General features: G+C 36.7%; 2 protein-coding genes across 2 annotated transcripts; both read right to left on the reverse strand.

The window, feature by feature from the left end:
* Positions 1-1,978: 1,978 nt before the first annotated feature.
* Positions 1,979-11,216, reverse strand: ZMAT1 (zinc finger matrin-type 1). The gene is made up of 3 exons (XM_007187799.2): positions 11,120-11,216; positions 5,374-5,473; positions 1,979-4,125 (listed from the first exon to the last, which is right to left on the reverse strand). Exons 2-3 carry the CDS (start codon positions 5,463-5,465, stop codon positions 2,808-2,810), a joined length of 1,410 nt encoding a protein of 469 aa, XP_007187861.2. The 5' UTR covers positions 5,466-5,473; positions 11,120-11,216; the 3' UTR covers positions 1,979-2,807.
* A 1,863-nt stretch (positions 11,217-13,079) lies between these two features.
* On the reverse strand, positions 13,080-20,296 carry LOC103009162 (zinc finger matrin-type protein 1-like). Its single transcript, XM_007187800.2, has 5 exons — positions 20,217-20,296; positions 16,189-16,290; positions 15,937-16,111; positions 14,053-14,334; positions 13,080-13,373 (listed from the first exon to the last, which is right to left on the reverse strand). Exons 2-5 carry the CDS (start codon positions 16,249-16,251, stop codon positions 13,270-13,272), a joined length of 624 nt encoding a protein of 207 aa, XP_007187862.1. The 5' UTR covers positions 16,252-16,290; positions 20,217-20,296; the 3' UTR covers positions 13,080-13,269.
* Positions 20,297-22,801: the final 2,505 nt, after the last annotated feature.

Below are 22,801 nucleotides of genomic sequence, written 5' to 3' on the forward strand. Positions count from 1 at the left end.
TTCATCTTGCTAGATTCAGCACTCAACTCCAGAAGTGGAGATCATTTTGGATCCCTGCATATATATTTAAATATCTTGACATACTCTGACCTTCAAGTGCTCAGAGGCAGAAACTGGAAGCAAAGCAAATGTGCTAAAGTTGGATCCAAGTCCTTGTCCCCAGCTTCAAGCAGAAAATAATACTTTCTGGTTAACAGAAAATTTATTTTATGGTGGGGTTAAGATAAAGCCCATTTTTGGCAAAAAAAAAAGGGTTTTGTCCTAAAAATTTTAAAAACCATTTACTAGAGCAGGTCACTGATAACTTCTCCAAGAATGCAGTCAACACCACACCTTTATCCCCCCCCCCAACTTGCCACACCACCAATTTAAATGATTTACCCAGTATTGACTAAAATTTTAATTTTTGATGTATGCAGCTAATTTTAATAAATAATTCACCTATTTATTTTGGAAAGATCATAGTAATTTGGTATCTTAGTGAATATTCTTACGATATATAGTTTGAATTCCCACCCTCCAGCTTTAAACGCAAAATGGACTTCTGCAAAAGAATTTACCAATTCTAAAAATGCTTATAATTCAGTTGAACTCATCTTGTACTTCCTGTGGAAAAAACTGCTACTTTTTTTTACATGTTCAGAAAAGAGAATTTGCCATTTTTGTGGCCAATTAACACTCTATTTGCTCTACTCTGGTTCTTCTTTCCCCTCTCCTTTCACTAGTACACCAGATGGATTTTTTAAAAAGAGGGGAAGTGATATTGTAACACCAATAATGTTATACCAACAGTCTTCTGGAAAAGTTAATTTGAGGACCATCGAACTCCCCTTTGGACTATTCATTCAACCAGGTATGAGCCCAACAATCATATTATGCTTCAGTTAATATTTACCATTTTATTCAAATCTCAAGAAAAAGCAACCATTAAATGCCTTGCCTAAGTGAAGATAAATCACCATCTAAATTTATTTGCTTTTTGATAGGATTAACACATAAAGGGAATACTATAGCCTATTTTTCCTATTCCTGATGACTCCATGTTTGGATTTTGATGGCATTTCTACAAGGTCACACAGCAACTTGATGGTACAAATGAGACCAGAATCCTGGGGTTTAGATTCCCAGGCTACGACTCTTTGTACTATACCATGATGACGCTCAAATGCTTACAGGAGGTGTTTATCATAAAACATAAAAAAAAGGAGCACCAGAGTAAAAAACATAATCAAGATGAAACAAGTTAAAGGTAATGCCCGGGCTTCCCTGGCAGCGCAGTGGTTAAGAATCTGCCTGCCAATGCAGGAGACACGTGTTCGAGCCCTGGTCCGGGAAGATCCCACATGCCGTGGAGCAACTAAGCCCATGCACCACAACTACTGAGCCTGCACTCTAGAGCCCATGAGCCACAACTACTGAGTCCACGTGCCACAACTACTGAAGCCCATGGGACTAGAGCCCGTGCTCCACAACAAGAGAAGCCACCGCAATGAGAAGCCTGCACACTGCAACAAAGAGTAGCCCCCGCTCGCCACAACTAGAGAAAGCCACACGCAGCAACGAAGACCCAATGCAGTCAAAAATAAATAATAAATAAATAAATAAAGGTAATGCCCCCTCCTCACAGTCCTCTCCCACTTATAAATTCTTCCTTCTTCAGTTTCAAGTATTTAGCTGGTCATATTTTTCTAACTTAAAACTGAGCTCAAGTCTGAATATCAGCTTCTCCTAAGCTAGATGTAAGATAAATGAAACTATTAAAACTTTATAGTGTGATCCCCCAAGAGGTGCAAACTGTTTAATTATTTCCCCTCTCACTCCCAAAGTAAGATAATATCCAGCTGGGAAATGATCATTTACATAAAACAATATGTAGAAATTAAAACACTTTAATATAATATAAACATTTCCAGAATATAGACTGATTTTTTATCAGTACTTTTTTAGAGCGCTTTAAAACCATATATCATCTAAGTTTACTATAGACTGTTTCATTTTCCACTTTCAGAACTAGAAGATACAAAAATACACTGCAAATTAGATTTAACAAACAAAAAATTAGTCTAAATCGCTTCACACGTTTTCCTTGGAGAAAACCAAGAAACATAAACAAACACACAATAACAACAATAAAATACCACCAACACTAACAGAAACCCAAACAAGGGATGGATTCTGTAATGCCTGGTAATTCTCTCATTTAAAATAAATTATCTCCCACAGGTAAGTAATTCACTATCACAGCAATTTGAAGAACGGGAGCAGAGACAACCTCATTAAGGGAAATTACTTTATACACAGGAAACATGTAATTTTTCTTTCACTTTAATAAATGAGGAAAAATAACTTGAGGAAAAGGCATATTAAATACTCTTACTTAACTTGGCTTTTGTTAGCGGTTAAAGTAACTGTCCACTTAGGAAAATTCAATAACATGAATTTAACAAAACCAAACTCTTCAACTTATTTCTTCAATTCAACCTTAAGGGAACAAAACTGAAAAGTTCAAAATCCAAGAGAAGACTCATCCTAAAGCACTGACACTTTTGTCTTTTCTTCAACAGGCTTCCTTTTCTCTTATGTTCTTATTGTGTTCTTAGGTTCTTCTTAGGTTCTCTTTCTCAGAGTCTAGGTTTAGGCTTGTCTTTTCTTTCAATTCAATTTCAATTTTTACACACAAAAAACTAAGTTTTCCTGAACTGACACTGACTGTATTCACCTCTCCTTTTCTTCACTGGATGTTCCTGTCTTTGTCTAAATTCCCCTATTCTTAACCGATTTCTCGTTGGGTAAACAAAGCTAAAAGTTCAAAATCCAAGAATAGACTCATCCCAAAGCATTTCCTCTTCCGTCTTTTCTTCAACAGATTTCTTTTTTTCTTTCTTGTGCTTATGTTCTTCCTTCTTAGAGGGAACACCATGGCTTTTTTTCTTTTTTCGATGCTTAAGCTTTCCTGAACTGACTTTATCTCCCTCTCTTTTCCTTTCCTGGATGCTCTTGTCCTTGTCTAGATCTGTATCCCCATAACTCTTTTTCCTTTTATGCTTCGACTGCTCCTTCTCTGGCTTTTCTTCACCTTCCTCCAGGTGCCCTCTTCTCTTCTGATGTTTCCGCGTATGACTTGCTTCATGGTCACTGGTATTGTTTTCTGAGGAGAGGTGCTTGTAAACTTCAGATTCTACACTGTATGGGCCAGAATTGTTTTCCTGCTGACTAAGGCTCAGGGGTACTGGTTTTTCTGGGAAATAGTCTCTGGTGGGTTGACAGTAGGTCATAGAGTCTAAGCTCTGTTTGCTGTCATGAGCTGGTAAGCAATGAGGTAACTGGTTTTCCACTGCCTGTGAAATATTGGATGATCTTGGGTAATTCTGGAAAGTCTCACATGGGAGTCTCTGCTCAAACATTCTATGTCTGGGTCTGGAATCAACCATTTCTCTGTATTTATGGGTTTCCACAGAGCTATCTCTTCCCTTTCTGAAACAAGTCTTTGGCTCTAGTCCTCTGGCTTTCTGCACTTTGATATAATCCTCAAGTTCATCTTGGAAAGAGTCATATGACCTCTTTGAATGAGCTGGTAACCAGTGATGTAATTGGCTTTCCACTGGTGAAGTACTGTATGGTCGTTGGGAGGTCTGAGAAGTCTCAAATGAAAATCTTCGCTCACACATTCTTGGTCTGGGTCCAGAATCAACTTCTCTGTACCCATGGGTTTCCACAGAGCTCTCGCTTATCTTTCTGAAACAAGTCTTTGGATCTAGTCCTCTGGCTTTCTGCACTTTGATATAATCTTCCAGTTCATCTTGGAAAGAGTCATATGTGTTCTTTGAGTGAGCTGGTAAGCAATGAGGTAACTGGTTTTCCATTGTTTGTGAAATATTGCATGATCCTGGGTATGTCCAGGAAGTCTCACATGGGAGTCTTTGTTCAAACATTCTATGTCTGGATCTGGAATCAACCGCTTCTCTGTACCTGCAGGTTTCCAAAGAAGTCTCTTCCATCTTTCTGAAACAAGTCTTTGGTTCTGGTCCTCTGGCTTTCTGTACTTTGATGTAATCTGTACTTTCATCTTGGTAAGAGTCTGGTGGCTTCTTTGGATTCTTCACTAGATTGGTAACAATGGATTCTCTGCAAACAAGACAGTAGAAAGTTCTTGTTACTAGATTATTTTATTTGGAATGTTTGCTTTGCTTTCAAAAATATTAGTTGAAAAAACAAATACAACAGAGGCCCAAACAAAATTTTAAAACCTACCTCAATATAAAAGCTATAAATTGTGACTTTTTGTATGTCAAAGAGAAGCAGCAGGGATAGTCAGATATCTCCTAAGCACCTCACAATGTTTTACACATAAAAAAATTTTCAGGCCTGGGATGAAGGGAAAGATGGGTACAAAGAAGCAGACATATTTGACACTGCTGTAGTACTTAAAAATATAAGGCATGTTGGGATGTGTGGGAAAGGACCAATAATATTTAATGCCCTAAAGATGGTCTGATCTGAATGTCACATTGCTTTAAAAATTTTTGATTATTAGTTCCCTGTACAGATCTATAAATGTGACAGCTATTTATTCTGGAACCCTGAGATTTTAAAAAAGAGTCTAAATGAAGGTTAATTTGGTGAGTGAGACAACTTAGCTACTTAGTATTCAGACTCAATAATATAAATATTTTCCACTAAAATAATGTAACCGAAATAGTATGCTTTGATTTTAAAAGCAACAAAAAAAATATACAATAGTTAAGTGCCCCACTGCCCACTACCTGACTTATCTGATCCCCAATTGTCCACTCAATCCTTTCCTCCTTAAAATAACAAAACAGATTGGAATAAATGTGTATTGAGCTCCTACTATGTGCCAGGTCAGGCACCTTGCACATATTTTTATATTTCATTATAACCACTTTATGTCAGAGCTGTCCAAAGTTACATACTTGGCAGAAAGATAGATCTGGTATTCCAATTCAGTTCTGTCTAACAACAAGACCTTCTTTCTTAACCACTATACCTCATTGGAAGGATGATGACTGGATCACTGAATCTCTGGAACTAGCCAACCTTCCAGGGATTACAGGGATTATTTGAATTTATATGGTTAGCCTGAGAATGATCCTTTAGCATCTTTCTAAAGAAGGACAATGCTGTCTGGTCAGGAGGGGTGCCAGTTAGCCAGCTCTGTCAGTTACTATCATGGCTAGAGAACTCCCTGGGGGATGGAACTAGCATACAGTATGTTACAAATATCACCAACCATACCCAGGATCAACTCTTAGGGAAATAAATGCCTAGAAAGTTTGTAAAGTACATGCAAAGATACTTGACAGAAGCCCTAGTCTTTGGTATCATAGGAGTATTTTGGCAAGAAATACTTACTTAATTTGATGTTCACTTCCTTGCATATGGGACCGGAACATTTCTAAAGATGTAAAGGTGATATTACAAATATGACAAACGTAGGTCTTCATACTAAATGCTGAAAAAACAGAGAGTTCAAGTTAAGAAGGTCAATAGGAATACACTTCAAATCACATAGCTGGACAGGAATTTACTAGAGATCATCTACTTGAACTTTCCCAATTTAAAGCTAAGGCCCAGAGAGGTCAAATGACTTGGTCAAAGTCACACAGCGTTAGTAAGAGAGAGAGCCTCTCAGAGCCCATGTCTCTTAATTTAAAGTCCAAAATTTTTCACACTACACCACACTGCCTCTCTAGCCTTGGCCTCTTTCCTAAGAAACTGCTATCTGCCTGTTTATTGTTGCTACATGAAAGTACAACAGACACTTCAAATTTAGCATGCCCAATCAATCTTTGCCTCTTAATCCCTCAACCAACCTCTTCTTTGTTTGCCCCTAATTCTCTTTCTACCCAACTAAAACTTGAAACATCCCAAAATATTAAAAACAAATAAAAGCAAATTCTTACTCTCTTACCTGAAATCACTGTAGTGCATTAGTTTACCAAAAGTTACCACAGGCAGATTTTAGAAAGGAGAGAGGTTCAGTGAGCCCCACTCTCAGGATAAATGTTGAAAGCAAAATTCTAAAACAAAACTGCTAGTTACCACTTCAGAAGAGTCAAGAACTATAGAATAGATATACTAGCTACCTCTCTATTCTGATTCATAGGTAGAACAGGAAGCAGGTAACAGATTAAGTCTTATTTTCTTAATCTTATTATCCTTCCACTTTCTCTTTGGTCTGAAGAAGCAAATTAATAAATTTCATAAGCTAAATATAAAAACAATCCCACCCTAAGGAAGAGACAAGAAACTGATGGCTGCAGAGATTTTTAGGGTCAGGCAAGACCATCTTCTTTTAAATCAAACAGCAACTTAATCATTTAAGGCCACTAAATTAATTATTACTAAGTGTATTGGCCTTGTCTAAGCAAAGATTATTCATAGAAACAGGAGATTATTGTCAAGGAGAAAGAAAGATTTTGACTTTGAAGAACATGAGGACTATGTTCACTATTGACATATACTCTATGGTGGGCCCAGGAGAGCTCAGCCAGTTATGTCAAAGTCTAAATAAATAATTCTTCAAAACTATCCTCTTTTCCTGTGCTCTGATTTTGTGCTTGCCAAGTCACTTCTGATTATAATTTGGTTTCCCATATTACTGATACAAAAAAGAGGATACCCTAGATGATAGATATTTTTTTTAAAAACCTGGGAACTGGAAATATATATTTCTCCTCCTACCATAAATCAATACCAGAATGACAGTGTATTGAACTACAATGTTTCTCAGCCTTCTCTGGTAAGAATCACCTGGAGTGTGAGTTTAAAATATAGATCCCCAGACCCCCTCCTCTGGAGAATATGATTCACTGGGACAGGGATGTGTATTTTAACAATACCCCAGCTAATTATTGTCAGAGAATGTGTGGAAAAAACCACTAAGGGAATACCTTTCCAGTTCCTTGGTTATTTATCTGCATCTTCCAATTTTGTTTTTGGTTTGAGGATCCCTGATTTGAGGCTGATCACCTCTGAGGACTCTGGACTTCCTGCAAAGCTGAGGACTAAATCCAGGACTCTGCATGCTCATACAACCCTTTTCAGGAAATTATTACTAACCCTACTTAACAGGTTGGAAAATTAAGGCTCAGATTCACTTGGCCAATACCATGTATTTTGAGGGCACCCAAGTTATGCAAGATAAGCAGGAATCCTGGTTTCCTCTAGACTAGAGGTTCTTAATGTTAGTTACACATTGGAAGCTTGTGGAGAACTCTAAAAATATTCATGTTACAGCTCCACATAAGACTAATTTAATCAGAATCTCTAGGGATAGAACCAGGCTTTCTTACTTTTTGAAAGCACTCTAGATGATTTTTCTGTGCAGCCACTGTTGAGCACCACTGCCTAGATTATCGAGTCAATGATCTTCATTATGATTATAAACTCAGATTATATTCAGAGGTTTTACATATTTGTTTAGTGCTTATAGAGTATATTGTATATAATGTTCTCCTCAGTTCCTCCTTCGTTTCTTCACAAATTAGACCAGAAGATTATAATATAGGCAATATAGTAGTTTAGAGGAGCTGCAGGTCACATATGAAAGATCCAGAGGCAGTTCTGGAACTATGGTCTGCTTTCTATTACCTTAGCCCTTGTCTTTTTCACACACTGATATTCTTTATCTTTTTCTAGGATATAGACATCTCAGAAAATAATATATAAAAATGGTGTAAACCCTTTCTGTGAAGACATGAAGTCTATTTATTGGCCCCAAGATCAAAATTCCTGGTCTGATCCTACTGAAACCTGCCTCTACTATGTTCCTTACACTGTCCATTCTCCTATCTGAGTCTGCTCCTTGGGCCTGTCAAGTTTTGCTCCCCTCAGCCCTGCTAGGATTCCCTGTTTCTGACTTCACCCAGAAACTCAAGCTTCTTTGCAACCTGTAACTTTCAGAATCATCCATAACCTAACACTTGTGGAGCCCACTTTTCTCCTAATCACAGCCCTATCTCATAACTCCCTGGACCAAGGTCTTTGTTTTCAAAGGATAGATTGAGGAACTGCATATCTTTATAGTCTAACATTTTGGTTCTCAATCTTGGCTCTATATCATAATCTCTTGGGGAGTTAAAAAAGAGAAAACAAAACACTAATGTGTGGGTCCCAGGGATTCTAATTTAATTGATTTTAGGGATGGCCTGAGCATTGGGATTTCTAAAAGCTGCCTGCATGATTCTAGTATGTAGTCAAGAATGAGAACCATTGATCTAATATCTTAAATGGGGAAAAATCAACTGAGAGCTACATGCAAGCAAAAATGCAACTTAATGTGGTATTTAGCTTATGAAGAAAAATAGAAAATGTCCAGTTTACATGTTTTTAAATTACGGCAGGAAAACAAAATATTTCAAGAAAACTAACATTTGTTGAGGGCCTATTCTGTGATGGGTACTGTATACACTGCTTCATTTCATCCTCTTTCAATCCTGTGAAGTAGCCTTATTTTCATTTTATACCTGAGGAATCTGAGGTGCAACTGGGCAACTGACTTCAAACATTTCTCCAAATCTATGTTTATCCCACTACACAACACTGCCTTTCAATAAACAATTATCAACTATTGAGAAAAACCATATACTCATTCCCATATAAAGCACTGAGAAGGATATTGCAGAATAAAATACAATCCCTTGTCTCAAGGGGGCCAATTCAGTTAAGGGACTACAATTAATGCAACTGTCAATGAACAGTAATACCTATGAGAAATCAGAGGAAGGGGAGAATACCATGAGCTAGAGAAATGAGGGAAGTTGTGATGGACTTTGGAGGAAAAGAAGGATTTGAATTGTAAGGAAAGCAGTTAGGGCATTCCAGGGGATGAAAACAATATCAGGTATGGAAGAGACAGAAATGAGCATGATGTGCTGAATTCAAATAATCTGTTCAGCCAACACTAAACACCTCTGTGGCACCAAGCATCATGCTAGAGGTACAAGATGAATAAAATGGGCAGGTTGCTCACAAATCCAAGTGAGAAACAGACACATGAACAAAGGATTTCAATCTCATTTGGTAAAAGGTAAGACAAGTATGCTTAAGAGGTATGGGAATTCAAGGAAGCAGAGGCACTTAGTACAATATGGGGGTCTGAAGAGGGCTACTGGAAGAGATGATGCCTTAGTTAAACTTGGAAAAATGAAAAATAGTTAACGGTTAAAAGAGTTGAGAAGAGTACTGTAGGCAGAGGAAATAGCATGAAAAAAACCCAGAAGTGTTTACAGGAACTAGTTAAAATTTGGAATTGTTGCAGAATAAAATATAAGGGGACGAGATGGGAGAGGCAAAAGTATATCACATCAAAGAGACTTTTATATTATGCTAAGGAGCCTAGATTTTTATTCTGTGGGCTGGGAAACCTTGAAGTGGTTTAAGTAGTAAGTAACATGGTCAGCTGTGTGTTTTAGAGAACTCTCTCCTCTAACTGCAATATGGAGGGTAATTTTAAGAGGAGCAAGCCTGGAAGTAAGGAGACCACAGTTACATAAGGCAAGAGATGAGGAGGGCATGGGCTAGAAAGGTCACAGTAGGGGTAGAGAGAAGCAGGGATATTGGTGAAATATTTACCATTAAAACAGACAAAATTTAATGACTGAGTGAATGTGGGAGATAAGGGAGAAGGAGGAATCTAGAGAAGTCTAAAATACCTCTCAGCATAGTTTGGTGACTGAGTGGGTGGTGATCCTAACTGAAATTGGAACTTCATAAGGAAGTACTATTTTAGGAGGTGGGAGAATAAGCATTGGTGAGTTTGAATTTGGACACACAGAGTCTGATATATCTGTGAGATTTTCATGTAAAGGTGTCCAATAGGCAGTTAGATATGGGAATTTGAAAGGCAGAAGATACATTAATTTTGGAGAAGTCAGGGGATGGGGGTTAGTTAAGACAATCAGAGTGGGTGAGATGTCCTGAGGATAATGTATGGGTGGGCATAGGAACACTAACATAATGATAAAAACCCTGGAGAGCGCCACTCTTTAAACTAGATGGTAGAGGAGGAGGGGGTCCATGAAAAATCAAGAAGTAAAGGACAGAGTTGTAAGGATGAACAGGAGAGAGTGATGTCAAAGGAGGAATGTTTAGTGAATGAAGTAAAGATGGCCATTGGATTTAGAAATTTAGAAGTCACAATAACCCTGTGAGGGACAGTTTCAGTGGAACGGTATAGTGGTGGTGTGGAGGGCTGGGGGAATGTGTGTCAACAAATAGTAATGAGTTGAGGAGTGAATATCAGTAAAGACAGTTAAGAGTATATTTGAAAACCAAAAACAACAACACAACAAAAAAAAACTTGGCAAAGAAGAGAAGGGGAAAGTGTAGTAGTTAAAGGGAAATTCAAGGTTAAGAGATTATTTGGTTAAGGCAAGATACTTGGTATCCACATTTGATGGCCACATTTTTCTTGATGAAATAAGGAATAAGCTTGCCTGAATGTTGTGAGGAGGGGGAGTGTTGAACAGTAGAAGAGAGTCCTGGAGAGTGGTGTAGGCTTAAAAATCACTGCTGAAAGGAAAGTGAAGGCAAAGGAAAGTATTAAGTAGGACTAAAAGGCCACAGAGATTGGATACTAAGACTCTGTAGAGGTACCCAATCTCTAGCCTTATATAATTCTCCATAGCATCACTCAGTGTTCTGAATGTAAAAGTAGAACGAGTGGACTGTGGAATTGATTCTGGGTTGAAATCTTGCTACCAGGTAGTGAGAGAATAACAATGAGGTATAAGTAAAGCCTTCCAGAAGGTGGTTACAGCATTAAAGTGTGAGATGATGGTAGTGAAAATGCAATGGAAGGATAAAGGAAGGAGAAATAGTTCTAAGAAGACCTGATAAGACTGTGGACGGATAGGAGACAGGGAAATTTAGTCAAAGATGCCCTCAAAGATTCAAGTGTGGGTGACTAATAAATAGTGGTACTACTGGCAAGAAAGAAAACTTGGTAAATTTAAGGTGGTTTTAGGGAAGATTATTAATTCAATTTTAGATATGTTGAGTTACAGGTGAAGGTGAGACATCTAAGTGCAATAATGGGGCTAGAAATTAGTAAAATAAACAAAACAAATACAGTAAATTAAAAATACATACATACTTTATTTCCATATCGTTATGGTAGCCATTCCTGTGCTAATAAGATCTGGACTGAATGAGGGACATGAAAGAGAGCAGTAAGAATGATGAAGAAAAAGAGAAAGAGATTAGATATAGTAGAAACATATATAAACAATAGCAGATAGAAATGAAGGCAGAGACAGAAAGAAGGGAGAAAATGGGTGAAGAGTGAATATAGTTAAAGTGGCACAGGTTAAGTTGTTTTTGTCTTACCGCTTGCTCACTTATAATATGGGCTTCTGCTGTAGCTGTTCTTTGCAATTCTCATTAGCTACTTTAAATTCTCCAGCTATTTTTTAATCCTCAAATGTTTACTGTTATCAAAATGAAATAGTCAAGGCAGGGTTGAAAATCTGTTCTTTGAGCTTCACCTTCAGAGGCTAGTGTAAAATGACTTCAATGACTGGATTAAATTATGCTGATGATCAGCACCCGCCTCCCCAGCCAGATGAAAATTTCACCAAAATACTTCTCTCAATCTAATAACCTTGAAACTTCAGAGTGCTAAAATGACCCTCCTTTCAGAAGTGACCAAAGTGCACACATTTCTCATGGCTGACACACTTCTCAGTTCCAATTTACCTAATGCCACAAACTAGAAGCCACTTATTTCAGATTACCCTCAGCATAGCGATGGGAAAAATACCCTAACAAGTGGAAGTTTGTCATTTCTCCAAACATCTACGACTTTCAGAAGCCCTACCACTTCTATTTCTACACTTGCCTAAATCAACGTTCTTTAAAATCCTAGATAAAAATACAGATCTCTATGTAACTTTTGGGGATATGTTGAATCACATAAAGCAGAAAACTTAATAGTACAAACACAGGGTTAGCACTCAATAAATAAAGGTTAATAGTTCACTGATTCATATATTAAACTAATCTCTATTGAGGTAGGCCTACTCTGTGCCAGTTTCTATCTCTAGTACTGGAAATATAGATGAGTTAGATGAAGTCCCTTCCCTCAAAGACCTTACATTCTAGTGGGAGATAAAGACACAGGGAGAGATAATTAGATATGCAGGTTAAGGAAGCACAGAAGATAAGCCTTGAAGGAAGTGAAAAGGCTTGAAAGCAGTGAAATGAGTAGGAGTTGGTCAAGAGAAGAGGGACATGAAGATGTTCTAGGCAAAATGGCAGCATGAAGGGCACAGAGACAAGAAATGGGGTAATGGTTTCTGGAAACCATAAGCAGTTTTTAGATTCTGACCCACATAGATCATAGCAGGAAGTAGCAGGGAATAAGCCTGGAGAAGAAGATAGGGACAAGATGGTAGAGAGCTATGAAGCTTAGATTTTTATCCTTAGAAAATAGAGAAATAAGGACTTTTAAGCAGGGGAATGACATGAAAAGATGTACACTTTAGATGAAACACTCTAGTGGTTAAATTGAGGGTGAATCTGGGGAGACAAAACTGATGGCAAGGAGAGTAGTTAGAGGTTGTGGCAATATTCTAGAACAATGCTTCTCAAAATTTATTGTGAGTACAAATCACCTAGGGATCTTGTTAAAATGCAGATTCTGATTCAGTAGGTCTGCAGTGAGGCCTGAGATTCTTTTTTCTAACAAGCTCCCAAGTGATGTTTATAATGCTGGCCACAAACCACACTTTGAGTAGCAAAACTCTAGAAAAGATGTTGAGGGCCTGAACTAGTGTGGGAAATGCATGGCTGGAGAAAAGGTAACAGTAAGATTCAGGAGGTAAAACAGTCATGGCTTGGTGCCTCATTAGATATAGGAAGTGAAGTAGATGGTGCTGTGGGATTTACAATTAACTACAGGTTTCTACTTTGAATGACTGAGTGGATTTGAAATGGCTATGAGGTATACAGGTGAAGAGGTAGCTGCTCTTTGAATATATGAATCTAAAGCTTTGCAGAAAGGTCATAAGCACACAGATGAGAGATGAAATCAGAGGAACGGATTAGATCATGTTATAGATTAAGGTCAAGAATGGAACCATGGGAACGCCTACATTTAGACAATGAATTTAAAAAAGAGCCCCCAAAGAAAACAAAAAAGAAATAGAAACACGGGAAAAGAACAATAGCATAAGGAGTTACTAATGACAAAGAATAGAGCTTCAAGGAGGGAATAATGAACATTTTCACATTAAGCAGAAAGGTCTAGTAAGGAAAGAATTGAAAAATAATGGTTGAGTAGAGGAAAAGAAGTGGGTGGAGAAGAGAATATGAAAAGGGAATAAAATATACTAGTAGTGAGAAGGTGCCTGTGGGGGAAAAATGAAAAAACACATGGTTAGAAGAGCAAGTGGATCACTCCAGTCAGGATCAGAATCTTTACTGTGCCTGAATTCTTGCCACTCTTTCTCAGCTCCTTTGTTCATCCTTTCTCCTTCCCACTGCTATCAATCTAAATCATATACTTCCTCTGTAAAGATTTTCTGAACCATGATGTTTGGCTCCTCTGGTTACCAAAAATATGTACACAAAAATCCATGTCTGCAGCCTCTTGCAATGAAGTATTATTAACCCAAGTAGTTATACACTTGCCCCTTCAGGGAAAATAGTATATCTTCATTTGTATTCCCAAGAATGACTAGCCTAGCACCTAAGAGACACTTAAGTCATACTTAGTGACCGAATGATATAACTACGTGATACTAATTTAAAATACTTCCTTATGTACCTATGATATAACATGAAACTGTGGTAATACCTGTATTTTATTAGTAAGAGTCATCTAAACCTTTCTGGGTCTCATTTTCTAGAAAACCAACAGACAGACCTACATGGACTCAAAAGTCCTTACTTATCGAAAATTCTATGATCCCATGAGTATTATCAACCTCGTATTAAGTAAAAGCAAAATAGTATATACATAAGCCAGTATGTTTTATAAAATATAAACATCCTAAGAAAGAGATTTGGGATATTTTTACTGTTTACCGTTTGCATCTGATTTTGCTGGAAGAGGTTTCTCTCTTATCTTGGCTACAAACTTCTTCCTAGCTTCATTTCTTTTGTGTTTTTTCCCAACATAATGTTGTTGGGCCATTAATGGACTATTAAAGGAAGCAGGACAGAGCTTGCAATACTTGTTTGGATTATTCAAATCCAAAGCACTGCTGGAAGAGGAAGGCATAGTCTCGTCTTTAATCCCGCCTGGAGGAGGCTTGACAACAAGGGGCTTCAGAAAAGTTGACTCTGCAGAAGTAGTAATAGGCACACCTGCTGAAATAGTCATAATGAAAAGAGATCAACATGTGTCCAGCTATTAGAGTTGCATTCATTATAAAGTATTAGGGAAAGTTAGAGTTCTTTAAAAACCTGCTATCTCTGGACTTTTTCCATATAGGGCTGTTGGATAAAGGTACTCAGGCTAAAACGAATTTCCTTCTGTGAGAATAGAAATTTGAATACAAGTCTGTCACCAAGTTTCTCCAACAAAGATACAGGAAAGAATATTCAGCATTAGGCATTTATTTCAAATGAATTTTATTCATTTGAAAAATCAATGAAGGCATAAGAGATGTCTTAGGATGGTTCTTGAAATTAGTGAGGGTAAAAGAGATGGTACCAACTTCTAAGTTGGTGTCTTTCTTGAGTAGCACAGTAAATCACCTATTCAGTCCAGATTTGTGGTGTCTGTATCAAAATAAAATTTATGCAGTTGTTTAAGGCTATAAAATTATACGTTTCCACAATTACAGTTATTTCAGAGCTCTTTCATTTAGTCTCCTCTCTGAGCCCAAATTTATGAATTTTGGGGACTAAAGATAAGGCTTTACAAGATGCTTTCTGTTGTAGGGCACACTGATTCTGTCCCTCTTGACTGACAGGCAGAAAAACAAATATACAAAAGTTAGAGAGACTAGAATAAATTTAAAAATAATTCTGGTTTCATTTATTAAGAAAACTATATGTTTTAATGCTGATGAGGCCTATGCTATGAGTTGGAAATTAATGTTGGTAAAATTTCCATGCTAGGCATGCTTTATTCCTAAAGTGTTGAAGCTAGTGAGAATGTGGTAAATTATTTATTCCAGAGAATTGATCATCTTATTTTTTGTTCTAGCACACAACACTTTCAAAATACAGGCTGGGTTTTCCAGGGTGTACTCTGCCACTTCAGGCCAGAAGTGAGATCTGTGGGTCAGTTCTCTCATGAGCTGGCGGCCCAACATCACTGGAAGGAGGAAACAGCAACGTTTTACAGTTCTCTGTATCTTTGGCATCTAACATAAAATAAGTACTCAATAACTGCTGATTGATAATGCTAGTGGTACTTTTTCTTTATATTCATAGGAAGAAAGGAATGAGCAATTGGGTAGAAGAAGATTCCGTACCTTTTTTTTTTTTTTTTTGGCTATAGTTATAGTCAGAAAATGCTGCAACATAACTATATTATGGTGAAGACATTGGTCTGAACACACACTATGAGATAATGTTTTGGAAAGCACTAAAGCAAAAAAAAGAATGAGATAGATGCCAAGGGGAAGAAGTAAGAAGGAGCTAAGACTATAATTTGATTAGAAACTGGAGAGCTCAGGTTGCTTATTGTTCTTTCTTTATAGCAACATAGCAAATAACTTGCTTTTATTTGGATTTAATAAACTGAAAAGGAGAGGTCGCAACATTTCTTAAAATTCAGCTAGCAATTATGATCTCTATATTAAATTACAAGGACACAGAAAGAGATTAACCGGGCAGAAGAAGAACCAAGTTACTGTGGCAGAGTAAAAGTCTCTCCAATAAAAAATGGATGGCAGAGATGGGAAAAAATTATAGAGAGACCCTGTATTGAAGCTAAAGAGGTGAATGTCATCTTACCCATCTCTGGCTGAAATCCTGATGGAGATACCTGATCATGCTCCTCCATTAATTGCTTCAGTTTTTTAGCATGGACTTTCCCCACATAGTGAGACTGAGCAACAACTGGGGAGCTAAAAATGATGTTGCAGAGACCACAAAATTTGCTCCTGTCCACTACTTCACTCCTATGCATCTGAAATAAGAACAATCTTGTTAGAAAGATTCAATAACTCAAAGTTTCGAATTACAACATCAACAAAGGCCACTCACCTGAAAATTCCTAACATCCATCTTCATTTTCTTACCAGGCACTTCATTTTGTTCCCCATGCATTTGAAAATAAAACCTAACATTTTGAGCATGTTTTTCACTCTGAAAAAAAGATATAATATGACTTTGTTTATTCAAAAACAGAGGTACCCCAAATTTACACCTCTTCAAATTTGAGGACAGTACCCGTGAATTGAAATATATTTAATGTGTACCAAGTTTACGAAAAGGCTTCACGTTTTCAAATCTCTAAATCTCAGTTAAAATGAAAATAATGCTGTAATTTAGAGTCCAGTAACTTCTAGGTTTTTGTTTTTGACAGAGACTCCCAGTTTTTTTTTTGCCTAATATCAAACTTCTTCTTCTTCCTTAGTTACACACCTTAGGCAATATACCCAGCTAAAAGACTGCATGTTCCAGCCTCCCTTTCAGCAAGATGTAACCTTGTGACTCTATTCTGGGCAATAAGATGTAATCTGAAATGCTGGGTAGAACTTCTGGGAAGCCTCCTAACAGGATGGAGGATGAACCCTTCTTCTAACCTTCTTCCCTCCTGCTTCTGGAATTAAGATTTAAAGGTCATCTGGGACTATGGGGGATCTTGAGGACAGAGGCTAGTTCATGAGAGTAGAAAGACAGAAAATGCCTAGATCTCTGATAATGTTATGGAGCTGTCACATCAGCCCTGTACTGCTTACCTCTCAAATTCTTTTATGTGAGGAAATTAACCCTTCTACGTTAGGCACATTAGAAAAATCTCTGAACAAATGTATAACAAAATACATAATAACGAAAATGTTGGTGTAAATAGAAGGGAAACTAACGTTCCTGAACATATACTGTGAGGCAACTACTTACTCTCTCTCTACAGCATTTTAAATTGTGAAATATATACATATAGAAAAACACAGGAAATAATATAGCTGAAGTACATACCCACTGCCCAGTTTTAACAGATATTATTAACATTTTTCTATATTTCTTTCAGATCTCCTTTTCAAAAGAGGTAAAATTTTACACATACAGTCCTATCTCCTCATACCAACAATCCCTCCCCTCCTCAGTCTCTCCCGATAGGTAACCACTATCTTAAAGTTGGTCTATAGCATTTCCTCTATGCTTCTCTTCTTTTACTAGATATGCATGTACCCATAAACAGTATTATGTACTACTGTCGTTTTTTAAAATTTTATGAAAATGGAATCAGTTTATTCATATCCTTTTCAACTTTTTATAACTCAATATTATGTAAGATTTGCCCATATTGATACACATAGCTCTAGTTCATTCATATTACATGCTGCATAATATTCCACTCCATGTGCTACCCATCAAGTCCCCTACTGAAGGCAGTTATGTTTCTGTTTATTTTGCTATCACAAGCATTTCTGCACTGAACATATGTAAACATATCTCCTAATATAATGTCCAAGAGTTTCTTTAAAGTAGACACCTAAATATGGACTATTTGGCTTATAAGGTATGAGGGTTTTCAGCTTTAATAGGTATTATAAAATTTTTCTCCAAAGACGTTGAAGCAAGCAACTATACTCCAATAAAAATTAATTAAAAAAAGATGTTGAAGCAGTTTACAACTCCAAATGTAGCACATATGAGTGATTTGTCTTCCTATATTCTCCTGAATTGTTAAGTGCTATTAGATTTCAATTTTTGTGAGCATGATGGTTTTGATAAGATAGTTCATTATCACTTTAACTTGCATTTCCCATATGATCACTTCTGAAGTTAAGTATCTCTTCTATAGCCTGTTTATAATACTTTCCCATTTTTCTATTAGGTTGTTTCTTGTTCTAATTGATATTAGTTCTTTATATATTCTAGATACTAATCCTTTGTTAGTTGTATTGGTTATAAATAGCACTCAATCTGTGGCTTGTCTTTTAACTTTATAATGAGTTTTTTTGTCATATAAATTTTCCCTACCAGGTATCATGGCATATTTTAAAGCTATACTAATAAGGTGAAATTATTATAGAGACAGGCAAACAGAGCAATACAATAAACCATAATAACATTATAAGTATATATATGTATATACGAAAATTAACTTATGATAGAGATGCCACTACAAATCAGTGAGGCAAGGATGGACTGTTTAAATAAATATTGCTGGGATACCGGGCTATCTGTATGGAAAATAATGTTACCACCCTCCATATGCGAAAATCAATACCAGATGGATCAAACATTTTAACCTAAAAAATAAAACTTTTAAAAGTATTAGAAGAAAATAGACAGAAATATCTACATGACAAAAGAACAAAGAATGGTTTCTTAAACATGTAAGTATAAATACAAAAGGAAATATCAATAAGTGCAACCTCACTAAAATTCAAAACTTCTGCAGTACTGTCCTATTTTACATGTACAATAAATACTATGCTTAGATAGTCTGACACTATTAACCAAGCTGTATACTAAAGAGAAAAAAAATCACCTTTTCAAGTAGGATATTTGCACAGAAGTGCTTTCAAATATATGGAAAGTCATGTATAGTTTTGATTTGATTATTTAACAACCTTAAGTACCAAACTTACAGATGGCACTGAAATTTAAATTTAAAAATATGCTACAACATTACATAACATAATGCTTTATAGCCATTAAACTTTATAGAAAAGTAAAAAGATGTAATGATAGGTCAAAGTGTTCAGAATATGTTCTTATATGAAAAAGCAAGTGCAAAACAACATACAATTCTCTTTTGTAAAAATATGTCTGTGTGTTTAGAAAGCATACTGGAATCATATAAGCTAAATAGAAGTTAATTAAATGATGCTTACTTACAAGCAACAGAATTATGATTGATTCATATTTTCTTATATTTTTGTATATTTTCTACACTGAATAGTACTTTATAAGCCCATAAAAGTGATTTTTCAAATTTAAATTCAAATGGTTCCAACCACAGTTATCACAGAGCACCTTGATTATGTGTCTCTCTTTATTAACTCTAAATCTTTGAGCTTTGAGGTCCCAGGATATGCTAGGCACAATTACATATTTGATTTCACTTAATTCTCACAAGTATAGTAAGAGAGATTTTATGCCCCTATTTTGCAGGCTCAAGAAACATGCTCAGAGAGGTAAAGTGACTTGCCCAGGGTTTCACAACAATGGTGGAGTTAAGACTTGAACCTACGTCCTCTCAATCCACAGCCAACACAATTTCACTATCTGTAATTACAGTAATTGAATCCCAATCAACATAAGGACTGAAATATAGTTGCCAATAAGATTAGCAATGGGCAAAACAAGATGAGGTGTTTAAAAAAGTAGAACTGGCATTATATTTCTTTTAAGTAAATGTATCTAGTACTTTTGTTAACATGGATACCAGATATGAAAAAAAATCCAATAGTTCATAATATGATGTAGAAATGGGAGACAACACTAAAAGAAAGGAAAGAACACTGGATATGAAATTAGAAGAACTCATTTTTAAGCTTAGTCATGCCAAGATTAGCTATGCAGAATCACTATCCCTCTGGGTTTCAGTTTTCTAATCAATAAACTAAAGAAGTAAGAACATTAAACATTCCTCTTTTAACTCTAGAATTCTATGGTACTGTGCTTAAAAACATGTAGCTAAATCAAGTGCAAGACTCGTTCATTTTGTTTTTATCCTTCATTTACTGTAAAGGAAAACTCTGGAGTTCAATAATATCCCTTGATTCACATTAACTGTTTCCTACTCAAGCTTTATAAAACTTCCCTTATATTTACTACAAGGACACGAAGGATATAGTGGCTTGATAGATACAAATGGAGGCAGAATGATGTGAAGAAAAGAAAACATGCTTTGGAGTCAAAAAGGCTAAGTTTAAACCCGAATTCTCCAAACTTAAGCTAGTAAGTTACTGTCCCTCTCTGAGCCAGACTCCTCATCCATCAAAGGGAAATAATACACAGGATTCTCATAAGAATCAAAAACAGATAATATATGAAGTTTATCTGCCATATTTAAAAACCTATTTTAGATTCTATTCCCATTATTTTTAACCTACCTCATAATGTGAAATCCTTTGTGATTCAAACTGCAGCACCACTCCACATATATTACAAAAATTATCTGTAAAAAGTTCAGTCTTTTCTTGTTCTTTCCAAGTCATATCTATGAATAAAATAAAGGGTAATGAGACTATATATCACATAAATGAATATTTAGAAGTATCATTTTCATTCTTCAACTACATATTGTTTCATATACCACCTCAAACCTGAGTGCTTGTGAGGCTACAATAAAAGCTTTTTGCTTATTGAGTATGCAATTTAATATGAGCATAATAAATATGCCTCTAATGTAGGATATAGCAAGAGGTATTTATTTAACATGATAAGCCTAGGCAATACCATTCCAAACGAAAAGTTATGGGGGTACCAGTAACTTCATGAGCTTCGTAGACTGATTTGGGGCACCAATAATGAGCAGCAGGATTAAAACACCAAGCCTTGGAATTTGTGTTTTATAGTAGACAATCCTTAAAAAGGCATTGTTATAAGACTGTCACTTATCTGGAGCTATGGCTCCAACGTTATCTAAAAATCACACGGAACCACAAAAAAACTTTGCCCATAGTAGGCAAACATTTTCCATTGTTGTACGAACATTAGCACACTCATCTGGCAAAACAAGTCTCACAGAAGCCGCCAAAGCTATAAAGTAATGTTCATATAATAACATCTAGAAGTATTATTTCTAAATGTTTCTCACTGTAATAAATAACACATGCCAAAACTTTCTGAATTTACACTTGAGGTCCACACTTCTATCTGAACTTCTTAACAGCTGCAATGTATTCCGCCAAAATTTATTAGTGTATCTATAAGGTATAAATCACAAAACATCAAAATTTTGCTTGCTATTTGGCTATTTAAATGAATAAGCTGATACCAAACATACTTTCACAGAGAAAGGCCAATGATGTATTAAATGGATAAAAAGTTGTAGAACAATAAATACAATACATCCATTTCCAACACTAACAAAAATTAAATATACATCACATATAAAAAATATGGAAAGATATAAATTAAATTTAAAAGTGATTAACTTTGGGAAGCGGGGCTAGAAAAGCAAGAAAGGGAGAAAATTTAACATTTTATTTTCTGTACAACTGTTTTCTTTCAATTTTTGCAAGAAGTATGTAGGACTTTCTATTTAAAAACCTTTAGAGGTATTTTTTTTTTTAAACTTTAGACTTCTTTTAATAGTACCTTTGGCTGTTTGGACTGGGTTTCTTTGAACGCAGGGCCATACAGAATCAGGGCTACATGGAGATATGGAGGATTGCATGAGCGTTATAAGAAGGGAATCTGGAGCCCCTTCCGACAGAGTTAACAGCCAGTGTGGTTATAGCCAAGCTCACTGCACAATAGTCATTCTTATGCTGTCACTGGATAATGGCTCCATCTTTTTCTCCTGGCTCTATTGATCACATCTAGACCTCAGAACATTCTAAAATGGGTTCCTGCATGCCATTATGTAATGGAACGTTCCTCATTTTCATGAACACCCTGTTGAGTCCTGAAAAAGAGAAAAGCTCTCATCACTGCAGTCCCGTTCATTTTCTTCCCTGACCTCCTCCCTTTAGAATTATCGAACATCCTCTGCCAAAGGAATGGGCAGCCAAGGCATTGTAAGGCCACCTCTCTGGTCCCTTGGCTTAACACCATAGGGCCCTGGGTGCCTTCAATGCAAATTAAGGTGGAAAGCTCAAGCCTTAGTGCCTTCACTAGTGTATCTTGATGTTTGAAGGTGTTTCTTGGCCACTCACATACGGGAAGTTTGACATTTTAATGTTTGTTCGTGGGATATGGACATATGTGCATGTGCCTACAAGCTTCCTGTCATCCAATTTATTCCCTGGGACATGCTTCCTGAAATCTGAGCATGGTCCTCCAAGGCTTAAGGCATAGCAATGCACTTTTGAATGGGGAAACACTGGAGCCAGCTTAAGCAGAATTCTTTGGTAACAGTATATCTCTACCCCAAGACTTGTCTGTATCCTACATTAACCTCACCATCCCTTCTTACTTTTCAAATGCAAACTAGGCAACTTTTAGAGAGACAGTTTCAAAGTCCTTCGCCGCACATAGTTCCATCCACCCCCATCTCCTCTTCTCCTCTCCCTGCCCAGCTCTTCCTGGTCCAGCCTGAGCTTCCTGCCAACCACGCTTTGCCTGTCCAAACAGTAACTCTTCCAAGAGTATATTTGGAGTGTTTTGAGTTTGAGATATGAGAGTCTACTTTGAGAGAAATGTGCATCTCTTGGTGTACCTTGCTTCTCTGTGATTTGTGTCTGCCCTCCAGTGGCTCCAAGTCTAATGGGTATAGACATCTCGTTAGCTGTGTACTGGGAAGCAGAAAAACTGGATCCGAATCTCTACAGCCCCATTTATCTGCTGCTAACCTTGGAGAAGCAACTTAACAAAGCTCAACCTTTGCTTTCTCAGCTGTGAGATGCAGCCAATCTCATGTAGCTGTTCTGAGGGTCAAATGAGCTAATGGCTGGGACAGGCTTTACTTCCTGTACCTGCTTACGCACAGGTGATGCATCTATTGCATAATATCAACAGGGACATTCATCTC

Source organism: Balaenoptera acutorostrata, chromosome X (genome assembly GCF_949987535.1).
Source record: "Balaenoptera acutorostrata chromosome X, mBalAcu1.1, whole genome shotgun sequence".
Taxonomy (NCBI): domain Eukaryota; kingdom Metazoa; phylum Chordata; class Mammalia; order Artiodactyla; family Balaenopteridae; genus Balaenoptera; species Balaenoptera acutorostrata.